The sequence below is a fragment of the Hyperolius riggenbachi genome, chromosome 4, assembly GCF_040937935.1.
Source record: "Hyperolius riggenbachi isolate aHypRig1 chromosome 4, aHypRig1.pri, whole genome shotgun sequence".
NCBI lineage: Eukaryota > Metazoa > Chordata > Amphibia > Anura > Hyperoliidae > Hyperolius > Hyperolius riggenbachi.
Genome location: NC_090649.1, coordinates 149,081,768 through 149,098,830, shown reverse-complemented (window position 1 = coordinate 149,098,830; position 17,063 = coordinate 149,081,768). Strand labels below are relative to the sequence as shown.

Genomic DNA, 17,063 nt, shown 5'->3' with positions numbered 1-17,063 from the left:
CCTTGAGCCCTAGCCACACGGCTCGTGAGTCGTTCGATTATAGGGAATTATAGGGAATTCCACTTTGTGGGAGGACAAACAATAAGCAGCTTTACTACTTAAAGGGGAACTTCAGCCTAAACAAACATACTGTCATCAAGTTACATTAGTTATGTTAATTAGAATAGATAGGTAATATAATATTTTACCCACCCTGTTTTAAAAGAACAGGCAAATGTTTGTGATTCATGGGGGCAGCCATCTTTGTCATGGGGGCAGCCATCTTTTTGGTTGAAAGGAGGTGACAAGGAGCAGGAGACACAGTTCCAACTGTCCTGTGTCCTGATTACCCCTCCCAGCTGCACACGCTAGGCTTCAAATGTCAAATTCAAAATGTAGAAAAAAAAAATTGCACCAAAACAGCAGAACGAGAACAACAACATCAGAAATCCCATCATGCTTTGCACAGCATCAGCGGGAAAAAAGCCCGGGCAGTTTTCTTCTGTGCAGCTAAAAATGAGGCTTGTATAAGAGAAACAAAGTTCTGATGCTGTGAAACTGTTAAAGAAACACCAAGCCTTTTCAGTGCTGCTGAGTCGATTTTTAATCCGGAGGTTCACTTTAAAGAGACTCCGTAACAAAAATTATTTATCTCTTCTCTCTTATCTTTTACAAGCTGGATAAATCGTCCTCTGAGCTGGCTGGGCTTTCACATACTGAAGAATTACAGACAAGGGCAAAGCTGTTTGCAGGAAGAAACGAGCAGCCTGAAACTTCAGTGCATGAGAACTGCAGGGAGAAAGAAACACACAATGATCTCTTGAGATACAAAATGAAGGCTGTGTACAGCCTGCTTGTGTATGGTTGTATTTTCTATGTGTGGACATACAGTACATCAACCTACTTCCTGTTTTGGTGGCCATTTTGTTTGTTTATAAACAAACTTTTTAAAACAGTTTTTAACCACTTTTAATGCGGCGAGGAGCGGCGAAATTGTGACAGAGGGTAATAGGAGATGTCCCCTAACGCACTGGTATGTTTACTTTTGTGCGATTTTAACAATACAGATTCTCTTTAATAAAGATATCAATTTATCATCTGTTCATGAAGCTGATTTAGACCTATGTAAAATTCCAGCTTTAGTTTTGGCTTCTAAGTTAAAAGCGGATCTGAGATGAAAAACTAACAAGTAACTTGTCTATATATCTTATCTAAAAGTTTAGACAGCATATCTAGCTGCAAACAGCTTCAAAAGTTTATGATTATTTATTCCTGTGATACAATGAGAGCAGCCATGTTCTGTTTGTCACATTGTCACAGGCTAAGGGCTGGAGATGCTATCAGCTTGCCTGTGTGTAAATTCAGCCCCCTCTCCTCCTGCCCTCTGCCTCTGAAATCAATGGCTAGTAACCTCCTCCTCCTCCACCTGCCCAGACTGAGCTCCCATAAGCCCTTGCTACAGTGCCAAGGCACAAAAGGAGCTGTGGGCGAGGCTTGTTTAGTTTATAGGGAATTAGAGTATTAAAACACAACAAAAAAAAGTATTTGGCTTGAGGAATGCCCTATAAACTATATGAAAGGAACACAAGTATGCAATGAGTAAAAGTTTATCTCGGATCCACTTTAAGCTGCTAAGAAGTGGTTACTAATATTATCCAATCCAGTTGCCACACTAGAGCAGCAGAAACTATTGACTGTCTTGAGTAATAGGAGTTAGCAGCTGCATTAGATAACCACCAGTTACAGTTGTTTAGTATCTTTGCAACTGCAGCAATTAGAAGCAACTAGGGCGCGTACATGTATCAAATATTGGCCAATTTTACCACTTTCATATATTTTGATGGCCAGACAATTTTGAATATTATGAATAGATGGTGTAGGTAAGCTCTCATACTAAATGGAAGTGGTGAAATTGGCCAATCAAACTTGAATGTGTGCATGCACCATAGACTTGAAACTACTATCACTAAGGCTGTGCAGCCAGCCATGTCACCAACCTACAACCTAGCGACAAGTTCTGTCACTACGGAGGGGAGCAGAGAAACAATGTATGGCGTACATATAATTAAGCCGCGACGTTGTTAATTACTATTTCCCCTGCAGTTCACCATGGACCCAGGCAGAGTAAAAAGATGTAGATGGCAGCTGAATTACGCTATTTTTTTTTTTTTTTTAACAAATCAATTTTTATTTTGAAAACACAAACATCAGAAAGACAGATACAGCAAGAAAACAATGATTTCCCACACACGGGAAAGCATAACTTATTTACATTCTTATCACATTGGGCAATGCAATCATAGGTAGGACAGGTAATATTAATATTGTACATTGATCCGAAGGGCATTTCTACAGTCTCATGCATAATAACAAAAAAGATGTGGTTTCGGATATATATATACCTAACCCTCGCATATATGTCAGGATTGCTATTCCATCAGAGATGTGATGTTGCCCACACAGATCGTGTGTAGGAAGCCCAGGGTTCAACAAAGAATGTATGTAAGGAGAAAAGAGGTAGAAAGAAGAAGAAAAGAAGAGAAAAAGAAGGAAAGAGAAGAAAAAGAGAGAAAATTGGCTCCGAGCTCACCCTCCGCCACCACCCGACAGCTTTGTCTGTCCTAGATCAGCTGTTGTCTCACAGAAGGGAAGGAAAGATTAATCAGATTCCGAATTGGACCCATTCGTAGAGGGGTTGTCACACCATGGTGCCCATATTTTGTGAAATCTTAATGGGCAATTGCGGTTTTTATATGTCATTTGGTATAGCGGGAGAGCCCGGTTTATAGTACGTTTCCACATATTGACTGAGGGTGTAGCCTCGCCCTTCCATACTCTTAATATTTCCTTACGCGTATAGAAACATAAAATACGGATTAAGTATTGTGTATATTTATTATAGGACGGTTCCTCGAATATTCCCAGTAACGCAAGTTTGGGTGTACATTCGACATATGTCTCTAGGATTTCATTTATAATGTCAAATATATTGTTCCAAAATATCCTGATTTTAGTACAGCTCCAAAACATATGATAGAACGTGCCATCTGCAGCGGAGCACTTCTGGCATAGCGCACTGTTAGCGTTACAGATATGATGCATTCTGGACGGGGTTAGATAGGTTCTATGCAAAAATTTGACCTGGATCAGCCTGTCTCTGGCTGAGATGGGGCCTTTTACAAAGTCTTCAAGGATATCTTCCCAGTCAGTATTATCCAGTCCTGGAATGTCTGCGTTCCATTTTTCCTGACAGCGAAGGATTTTTTCATTGTTTTTAGACATAAGGACTGAATAAATCACAGATAGGGATTTTTCTAAGTGTTTTGTCAAGAGAGTGCGTTCAAGATCATGCACAGCCAATACAGGTGCGCCGCCAGAGAACTGGGCCGCAAAGGCATGCCGGAGTTGCAAGTAACGGAAAAACATTTTGTTTGTAATGGAATACATTTGTTTTAATTCATCAAAGGTTAATAAAGAACCGTCCTTAATAATATGGTGTAGACTTTTAATTCCTGCCCTAGCCCACATCTTAGGATCTGGGATCTGAGTGAAGTGCAGTAGGTTAGGGTTATCCCAAATGGGAGCGTGTGGAGAGGTATAATTATCTACACTTAAGTGTTTAACCGCCTCTTTCCAGATTTTACAAACCGTTTGCATTGGAATGGTACAGCGTTCATCATTGGTAGTACCTCTATACAACAGGAGAGTGAGTCTTTCGTAAGATCCCAAGCATGCCGCCTCCGTAACTACAGCAGGGTTATATTGGTCCTGAGAGAGCCACCATCTGGCTGTGACTAATGTTGCAGCATAGTAATAGAGTTGCATATTGGGGAGCGCCAATCCACCTTGGTCAGAGCCTAATTGTAATGTAGACAGGGCAATTTTGGGGGTTTGGCCCGACCAGATGAACGTTGAGATTAGAGAGTGTAGGGTTTTAAAGAATTTTTTGGGGATAATAATTGGTGAGTTACGAAGTACATATAAGAATTTAGGTAGAAAGATCATTTTGAATATATTTACTTTCCCAATGAGTGAGAGCGGCAACTGTTTCCAAGTTTGGGATTTCTTTCGAAAGGCCTCTACAACTGGTGTAATATTGAATTTAGTGTAATCACTTATAGAGTTTGTTATTAAGATGCCCAGGTACTTAAATTCGGAGACCCATTGTAGTGAGTTAGATGGCGTTTGGGGCTGAGTTTCATCAAGTGGCATGATGACAGACTTATCTTTATTGACCCTAAGGCCTGAGTAAGAGCCAAATGTTGTAATGATGTCCAAAGCCGAGGTCAGAGAGTTCTCTGGGTCATTTAGGTATAGTAGAGTATCGTCTGCATATAATGATATCTTTTCTTCTATACACCCCACTGGGATCCCATGAATGTGATCAGAATCACGGATTAAAATAGCCATGGGCTCTATTGCCAGGGCAAAGAGATATGGGGACAATGGACACCCCTGGCGGGTACCGCGTTGTAATTGAAATGACTCAGAGATGTTATTTCCGGTGCGAATTTTTGCCCTGGGAGCTTGATATAGAGCTTTAATCCATTTGGTAAAGTTATCTCCAAACCCATATCTATTTAATATTTCCCACAGATAAGGCCATTCTATGGAATCAAATGCCTTCTCGGTGTCCAGTGAGGCAACTACCCTACGACCGGGCACCGAGGAGGACAGGGAGATATTGGTAAAGAGCCTGCGTAAGTTAATATCAGTGCCTTTGTTAGGCATAAAGCCAGATTGATCACCATGAATTAAGGAGGTTATTATTGGTTTAATCCTGTTTGTTAATATTTTGGCAAGAATTTTAGCATCTGTGTTAAGTAATGAGATCGGTCTGTATGACCCACATTGTGTTGGGTCCTTTCCCGGTTTCAGGATAAGAATAATTATCGCTTCTGAAAAGGACTCAGGCAGGGAATGACCCTCCAGGACTTCATTAAACAGGGAACGCAGCTTAGGAGTCAAAAGGTCAGTATAACATTTATAAAATTCAGAAGGGAGACCATCTGAGCCAGGGGTTTTGTTAGGTTTAAGCTCGGATATGGCTTCTTGTATTTCTTCAATGGATATTGGTTTATCTAAAATCGTTTTATTCTGTTCGGATAACGTTGGTATGTCTATATTGTTTAGGTAATTACTTAGATCCTCCCCAGAGTAATGGGCCCTTGAAGAGTATAGTGTTTGATAGAAAATAGAGAAGACCTTATTAATTTGTTCGGGGTCTCTGTGGGTGACATTGCCTTGGTCTATAACAGCAGGAATAGCTGTGGGTAAACCCGAATCTCTAGACAGCCAGGCCAGCAGTTTGCTGTTTTTTTCCCCAAATTCAAATATGCGTTGCGTTTGGTGTAGCATAATATTTTTAGTTAAGGATATTTGGGCCAGCCTCCACTGCCTAATTAGCTGCTGCCAAGACCTCCAGGACTCAGGGGAGTTAGAGTGTATAAAGGCCGTTTCAGCGTCTTTAGCCTTGTTCTCAAGGCTTAGCACATGTGCCCTAGAATTTGCTTTGTATGTCTTGAGTTCTGTCATGTATTGCCCCCTGACAACCGCTTTCCCCGCATCCCAGACCACCGGGTTGGAGGCAGATCCAGAATTTGTAGTCCAGTAGTCTCGCAGGGCTTGAGATATTTGAGGTTGTATAAGGGGTTCAGTTATATAGAATCGTGATATTCTCCATAGCCGATCTTTGGGTTTGGTGGAAATTGTCACTGTGAGTAGAATGGGAGCATGATCTGAGATGCCTGATGGTAGTATGTCAATCGACTGTACTTGGGGTAATATGGGTGGGGTGGCAAAGGCTAAGTCTATCCGGGACATAGAGCGATGCACAGAGGAGAAGCAGGTAAAGGCTCTGTCAGTGGGATGTTTCCACCTCCATATGTCTTGTAGGTGGTTACCGTCAGCCCAAGTTTTAAGGTCATTACCGTCTCTGGAAGAATTGCTAGTTCTGTCCATTGCGGGATCCATAGTTAAATTAAAGTCGCCCATTATAATAAGTCTGTCACCATGCCACCTGGAGGACCTAGTAATAATATCATATAAAATTTGTTTATGCACTGGCGGAGGGATGTACACCCCTGCTATGATATATTCAAGGCCATATAGTTCAAAATTAAGTAAAACAAAGCGTCCCTGGCTGTCGCAGCACGAGTCGATCATCTGTAATGGAAGGGATTTATGGATAAGTATTGAGACTCCTCTAGAATAAGAAGAGTATGTTGAATGATAATGCTGCGACACCCAAGGGCGCCGAAGTGACAAAAGCTTATCCCCCGTCAAATGTGTTTCAAGTAGAATGCATATATGTGGGGTATACTGTTTTAAATAGTTGAATACTATGGATCTCTTGATTTTAGAGCCCAGCCCTCTTATGTTCCAACATAGACATTTAAGCGTATCCATTTGTACTGTTTAATAGTAATAATAAGACATACCTGAAGTGCATTTCCCAGGAGCTATGTGCTGTCCATACTGCAAGCAGCCGTAGGTTATATATTAGTATGAGCAACCATCTGCCAAGCCATGACCAGAAGGCAAGCCCGGAGCCAAAGGAAAAATAGAAAAGAACAGAGAAAGAAAACAACACCCCCAGAACCCCCCACCCTACATCTCTTACCAAACACATCAGGTAGAGCATGTCTGCACCCTAACTAACTACTATTGCAGAAGTAGTCGAGCTCACTAAATTTAACTTGGTTGATGGTATTCCAAAGGGACTACTTCTGAGGGGAAGGAATTACGCTATTTTTATAGTAATTCTGTCTGTCTGTGCGCCGCTTTAGCCATAATTCCTATGACGGCCTATGGTGGTACTGGCTGGGTCGTAATCTCCAAAGCTGCTTTTACCTGCTTCGTGATGTATGGCACAAGATGGAGAATGTGAAGCGAGGGAGAAAACTCTTGAGCTGCATTCTTGTGAATTTATCCAGCATGTTGGATCTCTTGCCGACATATGGGGGGGGGGGGGGGGGGGGGGGGGCACTGGCCACACTCTACATTCTCACTGGCAGTCTTAAAGAGATTCCGAGATAAATACAGTGCAAGATATTTTTTTTACTTACCCGGGCTTCCTCCAGCCCCATAAGCACGGATGCGTTCCTCGTGGTCCCCCGTTCAGCCCCGGTAACAGGCTCAGTCGCATTCAGTCTGGGTCTTCTGTGCATGTGCGGAGCTACTGCACATGCGCAGTAGACCCGGACTGACACAACTGAGCCAGTTACTGGGGCTGATCTAACCTGCCCTTGTGGCACTTTCTGATAAGTTTTCAATGTATTTCTACCAATAAAAAAAACTCTCTGATGATTTGAATAAAATGCAAATCTCACTGTCAGTTTGACATCATGAGCCACAATGTAATGTAGTTCTGCACCCCCCCACCCCAAGAACTGATGAAGGGGAGCCTCCATCCACTGCACATGCACATGTGGGGAGAACATGCTGGCTTGCAGGCAGGACAAGGCAGCTCATCATCACTTCTCTCTTCTTCCTGTCTGCAGCCTCTATAATACTGACTGCCAAGACACACAGGGAACGGAGTGGGCTGTTAACCCTTGCAGTGCCGCTGAGGAGGGCACTGACAGTTCTGGCCAGGCAGGGAGGAAGCAGTGCTGGTACCCCATGCCAGACATGCACTCACCATACACCATGGCCCCTCCTGTCTCGTGCAGAAACCTGAAGCGCCTCTTCTTAAAGAGCCAGACGGTGAGGATAGTGAGGATGAGCAGAAAGTTGAAGACTAGCAGCTCCAGCGCTCCCTGATGCTGGAACATCTCCTGAATGCGGGAAGAGCTCGCCGTCCTGTCTCGCCCCATCTCTGCCAGCGGTCCCCTCGCTGTTGCAGGACAGCCTGTGGGATTCACTTATCAATAGCACTTATTAGCAAAGTGTGAGATAGCGGCTCCGAGGAGGGGCTTCCAGCTGCTTGCACAATTACTGGGAAGCTCCTTCACAGCGTGAGCTGCGCGCTGCATGCTGGGAGTTGTGGTCCTCTACGGGCTGTCTCATGTGCACTGCTTCGGCCGCCGAACTACAACGCCCACACTAGCCGCTGCTTCTCATCTAACAGATGCTGGCACCGAGTGCTGAGGTGATGGTTACCTGGCAGCTGTACAGCACGCCGACCAATGACAGCTCTTCCCACCTGGCACTATAAATACACCTGAACAGTGGCTCTCATTACATCTGCGCTCACGTGTTTGTATAAGAAGTTTTCAAACGGAAATAGACTCAAATAAAGACAAAAGTCTTATTAGTCTTATTATTATAACTGACAGCGAATCCAGAAAAAGTGCCTTTCTGGTTTTAAACAGTTACTGGTAAAAAAAAAAAAAAAGAAGTGAGTTTTTTCTTTTTGTTTTAAAAATTAAATAAATGAAACTACTGCTTGAACACAAGCCTTATTTACTACGGTTCAGCAGTGGCTTAGCTAAGCAGCTATGGTCCCCAGTGCAAGTTTTACATGGGGCCCCCTCAAAGCACTTTATACAGAAGAATTGATATTGAGCACCAAAAGCTGCTAAGGGCATCCAGGGCCGGTTGTAGTAACAATGGGGCCCCTGGGCAAAATCAACCCGTGGGCCTGCCAACAGACTGCCCCCACCAAAATGGGATTATGGGGCCTTGGTTGCACACACGATACAATAAAATGATCCGATTTTACGGCAATACAAGAAAAACTATCGGATCTCCCGAAAGTATTGAAAGCTTTTTTTTTTCATTCGACTGAAAAATCCGATCGGATTTCCCGTTTTCTTCTATTTTTATCGATCCGGAATGCCAGATATTTTTCTTCAATCTTTCTAAAGATTGTATGGTGTGTGTTAGATTGTCAATTTATTAATATACCCACCCTAGCAATGTTGTCAGAGATTCCAATCATATTTATCATTATTGGGGAAAAACTGAAAATATGTGTGTGATACATTGGTCAGATTTTTGAAATGTTACAATCAGTCAGAAAAATTGATTGCAATTCTTAAATTGAACAGATATTTAAAAAAATTATATGGTGTGTGGCCACCTTTACGTTGCTCCCTGGAGCCCCTGCAGAGTGTTTGGCAGAGTAGTGTCCCACCAGTGCTGGCGGCGCACTCCTCTGTCAGTCCGTGGATCCATGCACTCTTCCTGTCTTCATTTTCGCAGAGGTACCTCTACTCCGAGACCCGGCGCATGCTATATAATAACATGCCGCCAACACTGGTGAGACGCTACACTGCCAAACACTCTGCAGGGGCGCCGGGGAGCAACAGTTAAGTTCAGGTGGAGACAGGCTCTGGGGCCCCTACAGGCTCTGGGGCCCTGGGCCAATTTTCCCCTTTGTTTCTATAGTAGTGCCAGCCCTGAGGACATCCAGTGCCAGAGACATATAATTAAGGGAGAAGAACAGTTTGTTAATGATTACCGCTATTCAAAGCACGTATAGAGGTGATAATAATCGCTAACATTACACCAATAAAGAGCTAATACAGTGGCTGTAGGAGGGCCCCTGGTGAGGTCACAACCTCTGCACCCCCTATTGCTACGCCAATGATCCTACTGCTCCCAAAGTATCTATATTTCCATGAGCCTAGAGAGGTTAATGCCCATCGCAATGGAGGCAAGTATGTGCTTTTGGCATCATGTTTTTGGCTTGCTGTTTCCCAGGGAAACAATTTTGTGCCACACAAAAGCGAGTTTGTGTTATCAGTGGGGTTTCTTAAAGGGGAACTATAGTAAGAGGTATACGGAGGCTGCTATATTTATTTCCTTTTAATCAATACCAGTTGCCTGGCAGCTCTGCTCGTCTATTTCTCTGCAGTAGTATCTCTGCTCTCAGGGAGGTAAGCAGGGAGGTTTCCTACCTCTCTAAAAAAAGGAATCATCAAGCCCCTTCTTAAAAAACCTTCCATGGATCTAGATGCAATGAGCAGCTACAGACCTGTCTCCAACCTCCCCTTCTTAAACAAATTATTGAAAAGACTGTCTATCTGCAACTTGAAACCAGGCTGTCAGTAAACAACATCCTGGACCCTCTACAATCTGGCTTTAAAGGGACTCCGAGCTCATCTTAAAAATGAAAATTGTACTCACCCGGGGCTTTCTCCAGCCCAGTGCTGGTCGGGAGGTCCCACGACGGCGTCCTGGCTCCTCTCCTAGTCCCCGCTCCGGAATGGCTGACCGGCGACACTCGGGCGAGTGTCGGGCTTCTTCTTCCGCGTATGACGCGGCTGACGTCACATGCCGGCCGCCTCGCGTCATCACGATGGCCGGTGTGAAAGTACTGCGCATGCACGATTAAAGCGCGCATGCGCCGGAGCGGGGACTAGGAGAGGAGCCAGGACGCCGTCGTGGGACCTCCCGAACAGCACTGGGCTGGAGAAAGCCCCGGGAGAGTACAATTTTCATTTTTAAGATGAGCTCGGAGTCCCTTTAAGAAACACCACAGCTGTGAAACAGCCCTCATCCAAGTCTGCAACGATCGGCTCATGGTAAGGGACAGAGGGGAATGTTCCATCCTAATCCTGTTGGATCTCTCAGCGGCTTTTGATACAGTTGACCATGAAATCCTGCTTAACAGACTGCAGGAGTACTGTGGCATCAGTGGATCAGTCCTCCAGTGGTTCAGATCATTCCTGACTGACAGAACACAGAGAGTATCCCTAGGACCCATAATGTCCAAACCTGCACCTCTACAATTCGGAGTGCCACAAGGATCAATCCTATCCCCTCTGCTGTTTGCAATCTACATGTTGCCACTCGTACACTTATCCAACGACATGGCCTGACATACCACTGCTACGCCGATGACACACAGCTATACCTGTCCTTCAAACCTGGTGGAACAGACCCTACCCCAAAAATAAACTCTTGCTTAGCTGAGCTACAGGCATGGATGAATGATAACTGGTTGAAATTGAATGCTGACAAAACTGAGGTCCTTTTTTTCCAAAGCCAGCACTCGCCATCAAAACAGCTCTATCCTAAAGCAACACCAATCAGGAGTGAGAATTCAGACATAAACAGCTCCAACCTTGTGCGCAGCCTTGGCGTACTAATCGATGGGGAATTGAGTTTCAGAAACCAAATTTCATCTGTAGTTAAATCTTCCTACTTTCATCTGAAGAACATTGCAAAGATTAAACATCTGATTCCCCCAGAGGATCTTCCAACCCTAGTTCACGCCTTTATCACATCACGGCTGGACTACTGCAATGCCCTTTATGCTGGCCTCCCCAAAAAGGACCTGTGTTGCCTGCAATTAGTGCAGAATGCTGCTGCCAGATTGCTAACAAACCAGCCTCGCCACTGTCACATTACACCGATCCTTCTCTCACTGCACTGGCTACCAGTAGAATGGAGAATACTCTTCATGATTGGACTGCTGACATTCAAATCCCTGCACAATATGGGCCCTGGATACTTGAAGGACTTGCTGAAGCTGCACCACACCTCTCACAACCTCAGATCAGCAAGTTCTATAAACTTGGTCACTCCCAGTGTGCACCTCAAAAAATCTGGAGACAGAGCCTTCTGTCATGCTGCCCCTACTCTTTGGAACTCCCTGCCACACCCAGTAAAGACAGCACCATCCCTGGAGCTATTCAAATCTAGACTGAAAAGCCACCTGTTTAGCCTGGCATTTCAGGACTTATAAAATTCTTCCTCTGTACCACGATGGTCGGAGCCATGCTTATGCGCTTTGAGTCCCATGGGAGAAAAGCGCTTTACAAATGTTGTTTGTTGTTGTTGTTGTAGTATCTGAATAACACCAGAAACAAGCATGCAGCTAGTCTTGTCAGATCTGACTTTAAAGTCTGAAACACCTGATCTGCTGCATGCTTGTTCAGGGGCTATAGCTAATAGTATTAGAGGCAGAGGATCAGCAGGGCTGCCAGGTAACTGGTATTGCTTAAAAGGAAATAAACATGGCAGCCTCCATATACCTCTCTCTTCAGTTCCCCTTTAACAGTATTCCTGAAGAAAAAGAGGAGCGCCGTACAGTTGTGTGCTTGGCACTGTACATACACATGTCTATCTCATCATGTCACAGGTCACCTCAGATTTAAAGGACATCTGAGGTGACCTGTGACATGATGAGATAGACATGTGTATGTCCTTACCTTACATCTCACTATCTATTAACCCTCCTGTAGATCTTATGCTTGGTACACACTATGAGATTTTATGGTCAATTTACTGTCAGATCGGTTATTTCCAACACGTCCGATTTGCTTTCCGATCGATTTCCAAGCATTTTCCGATCGATTTCCTATTAAAGTTAACGGAAATTGATCGGAAAATGCTTGGAAATCGATTGGAAAGCAAATCGGACATGTTGGAAATAATCGATGTGACAGTAAATCGATCATAAAATCTCATAGTGTGTACCCAGCAATCCTCTATAATGAAACCTAACTTTCCCTGCTTCATCCTTCCTGTCCCTGGCTGTTTGTCTGTGGGCGTTGAGACAGGAGGACGGGCCAGGGAGCCGGGCGGACAGTTGCGACCGCTCACGCAGCGGGTGAGTGCGCACACTCACCACGCGCACGCACTGACTGGCAGCGGTGGCGGCAGCATGAAGAGACCTAGAGCCCATTTTTAAACGGGCTTAGGTCAACTAGTCATAAAATATTTTATTAAAATAGACAGATTCACTTCAAACGTTAACTTATCAACAGAGCATTGATTGTGAAAGATCACGCTTATAGCAGTGTGGTGGGGCTATGGACAGCATCAGTATGGTTTGTTATCTTTGTCCTGCAAAGATAACTGCTTGAACAGTGCCAAGTTAATAATAATATCAACATTTGTGTAGTGCTTTTCTCCTGTTGGACTCAAAGCGCTAAAAGAGATGCAGCCACTGTAGGCATGCTCAATATGCCACCCTGCAGTGTTAGGGAGTCTTGCCCAAGGACTCCTTACTGAATAGGTACTGGCTTACTGAACTAGAACAGCCAAGATTCAAACTCTGACTTCTATGTCAGAGGCAGTGACTTTAACCAGACCACTACTCAGCCACTAGGTTACCAGCAGCAAAGAGGAGAATTATATTAGATATGACCTTTTAACTATGAAGGAACACGCGCTAGAAAATGGTTAATAATTTTATTCAAAATCTAAAATGCATAACACAACCATAGATCCAACATTTATCCAATCCACACACACTGATCTCTTACCAATCACACCCAGAATCAGTTTCTCATACGCTTAGATATAAATGAAAAAGAAAAAATAAATAAAAAACTGGATCACAGGGCTGTGTAATCTGTTAATCCTGTATGGACAATATTACAAAGTTCTCCTATTTATCTTAGGTAGTTACAGGTATCAGTTTCAATGGTTATCCAGAAAGTGGAATGGTGTTTCCAGTCCTTAAAAAAACGTTTCACTTACTTAGATGTCTGAAAAAAGTCTGTAAATATTCAATCCGATTTAACTTAGTTTCCCTCTGCAGATATCAATATACAGGGCATACAGTTGTTCCAGTCCTGTTTAAAATATACCCGCACAGTGCGGACGGGCTTTGCAACAAAATACCTTTGTGAAGCACGCTCCTCTCCCGGTCTTACGGGTTGTATACGCCGCCGGGTGCTTCAGAGCTTCTTCCCCGTTCAGCTCCTGGTGTTGGTTGGTCGCATACGTCACTTCCTGCTGCCAGGTCCAGCGTAACGCTCGCTCTCTCTCTTCCAATCCGCCACAAGCTGTTACTTCTGGTGACATCACCTAAAAGCTATAGGAACTTTACTTTGTTTAGATGGTCGCTAAGCGCTATCGCGGCCAGCTAAGCTCCTAAATGGTTGAAAAACGAGATATAGTCCTAAAGGATGACCTCTACGCGTTTCAGCTAATTTCCGTTAGCCTTCTTCAGCAGGAAATCCCGTTTTTCAAGCATTTAGGAGCTTAGCTGGCCGCGATAGCGCTTAGTGGTCATCTAAACAAAGTAAAGTTCCTATAGCTTTTAGGTGACGTCACCAGAAGTAACAGCTTGCGGCGGATTGGAAGAGAGAGCGAGCGTCACGCTGGACCTGGCAGCAGGAAGTGACGTATGCGACCAACCAACGCCAGGAGCTGAACGGGGAAGAAGCTCTGAAGCACCCGGCGGCGTATACAACCCGTAAGACTGGGAGAGGAGCGTGCTTCACAAAGGTATTTTGTTGCAAAGCCCGTCCGCACTGTGCGGGTATATTTTGAACAGTACTTGAACAACTGTATGCCCTGTATATTGATATCTGCAGAGGGAAACTAAGTTTACTCGGATTGAATATTTACAGACTTTTTTCAGACATCTAAGTAAGTGAAACGTTTTTTAAGGACTGGAAACACCATTCCACTTTCTGGATAACCATTGAAACTGATACCTGTAACTACCTAAGATAAATAGGAGAACCTTTTAATGTTGTCCATACAGGATTAACAGATTACACAGCCCTGTGATCCAGTTTTTTATTTATTTTTTATTTTTCATTTATATCTAAGCTTATGAGAAACTGATTCTGGGTGTGATTGGTAAGAGATCAGTGTGTGTGGATTGGATAAATATTGGATCTATGGGTGTGTTATGCATTTTAGATTTTGAATACAATTATTAACCATTTTCTATGCGTGTGTTCCTTCATAGTTAAACTGTTTTTGACCTAATTTTGAGGGTTCTGGGATCCCCTCTTAGGAACGTGCAGCTTTGTTAGGCTTTGTGAACCCCTTCAGCGCCAGCTTTATCTAGATTTAGATATGACCTTTGCTGAGGTCTGATCTACCTTTATACAGTGTTCAGTGGCAAGCCGGTAAATAACTATTTACCTGGTCTAAAAGTTAATATATTATGACCATAAACCTAACCTTTAATCTAAACTTAACATTGGCTATCCATTGAATTATAAGGTTTTGCATTCTTTTCTTGTTTGCACATCATGGCAGAGATCATGGTTGCATAGTAGTTAGCACTCTCGCCTTGCAGCACTGAATCCTTAGTTTGTATCCCAGCCAGGGCACTATCTGCACAGAGTTTGTATGTTTTCCCAGTTTCTGTGTGGGTTTCCTCCGGGCACTCCAGTTTCCTCTCACATCCCAAAAACATACAAAGAAATGAATAAGCTTCCCCCTAAATTATACATAGACTAGGATACATACAGTACATGATATAGACATGGATGGGATGTCGGGACACCCTTGAAAGAAGAGACAAAACAAAAATCGGGAGCCCAAATGGTGTAGCATGTCAGTAACACTGAAAACAATATAATGATAAAAGGGCTATTCACAAAGGTGGGTTCCTGGGGGCAACTGACCACAGGAAGCAGGTGGAGATAAGTAACCCATCTCCACACACTGTGTCCCAGACTGGGACTGGTGGTGGTCGCTTTTTCTTTAAAAGACAATAACGGCATCAAACATGGCTGTTTTGGAGCCCCCGCCCACAATAGATGTGGGGGTGACTAAGCACAATGAGGGTAAAGAGGCGTTTAACTGAGTTAAAAACAACAGTAAAAACGATAAATGAGGTGGTTTACCTCAATAAGGACATTCTCATAGGAAAAAAGATAATTTTATTTTTGCACAGGTAACGCTTTTCATGGGTCTAAGCCCGCTTCCTCAGGCCAATAAGAGCGCCAGAGTATGTAGAGCCAGTATGCATCGAGCACTTCATGCATACTAGCTCCACATACTCTGGCACTCTTATTAGCCTGAAGAAGCAGGCTTAGACCCATGAAGCGCATTGCCTGCCCAAGTTTGATGTGTCATACATGCGCAGAACTGTATTTTAGCAATACGCTTCTGTGCAGGTGATCACTTCGGCCACAGGTAGTGAGTGTCTCTTCCTGCTTGGCCAGCTGCCAGACGGGGATTACTGCGAACTAATGTGGTAGTCACCTAAAGCCTGTTTTTGGCAGTGTTGCCACCAGTGCCCAATGTGAAACCGGTCAGAGGCACATTTTAGTGCCAAGCTGTGCGGATCCTTCTGTTAGTATAATTACTACCTTTCCTCACATTTGGCACATCTTTCCTTGTAGGAGTTTCAAGGGATGCCGTGCAATGGAAACAAAAGTTTTGAAATCAGTTCAATCAATGGTGACTCGGAGTGAATTTTATATAAAGCAGCATATTTCATGTAGTGCTGAGTGTAGTGTATATCTGATGTGGTGAATCCATGGAACACAATATGTTGGCAGAACCACAAAAGGGGCACAACATATTTGTCAATAAATAATAAAAAAGGACAGCCTGTAGACCCCCCTCCCAGGCACTGCTAGCGCATACATCCAGAAAAGGCGCTTAGAAATGTGGGTGTCCAGTAACCCCGATAGTAAAGTATTGGTATCGAATACCAATATTTTACTATAACAAAACCTAACCCTAATCTCATACAGAACCCTGCCACCCGACGCCTAATCCTAACTGCTATTCCCGATCCCTGCTATACCCACACATCACATCAGTAATACCCTCCATCATCACGCTCCTGAAGGCCACTGCTACTCCAGATCACTGTACAGTATATAAAGTCCCACGCCGCATGACTTTCCTGGATGCCAGATAGCCTGCTAGCTATGATAGGTCTGATGCAACACAGCGGTGAGCAGTATTGATAGTACCTGAGTACACAGCAGCTCCTGTGGCACAGTGGAGATGCTGCAGGCTAGTAAGCATCACTTTTTAAGGTTTGATATACTGTACATCAGTTAATTTTTTAGGGATCAGTATTATATTTAATTTATTTAGGTATTATATTTTGACAGCAATAGATAAAATATTAATACTAGCGCTCAGTTGTACTTGCTGTAATATTGAGCCCTAAAAAAAAAATAACTCCCTAAAAAATAAATAAATAACTGATGTAGATGAGGATTGAACCATAAAACTAAAGCTTACTAGTCTGCAGCTCTTCCACTACACCCAGGGTGCTGGATTTACCATAAGGCACTGTAGGCATGTGCCTACAGGCGCCTAATGATGGGAAGGCGGCTCACTCCCCTCCCTGAGTGCCTTCCTCCTTCCTTCCGCCTTCCTTCCCTTTATTTAAACAATACGGGCTTCACACTAAGGGCCCATTCACACTTAGGCGATTACCGCCTGCATTTTGCGGGAGTGATTTTAGTGAG

At 43.7% G+C, this 17,063-nt stretch overlaps 1 protein-coding gene across 1 annotated transcript in view; it reads right to left on the bottom strand.

Annotated features, from left to right (window-relative positions):
• The window catches only part of SLC9A9 (solute carrier family 9 member A9), a 954,803-nt gene extending 946,745 nt beyond the window's left edge, over nt 1-8,058 (bottom strand). Inside the window, exon 1 of the mRNA XM_068280765.1 lies at nt 7,622-8,058. Coding sequence (XP_068136866.1) covers nt 7,622-7,796 — 175 coding nt within the window. The 5' untranslated portion in view covers nt 7,797-8,058. The remainder of the gene's footprint in view (nt 1-7,621) is intronic.
• Between the last annotated feature and the right edge of the window lie 9,005 nt (nt 8,059-17,063).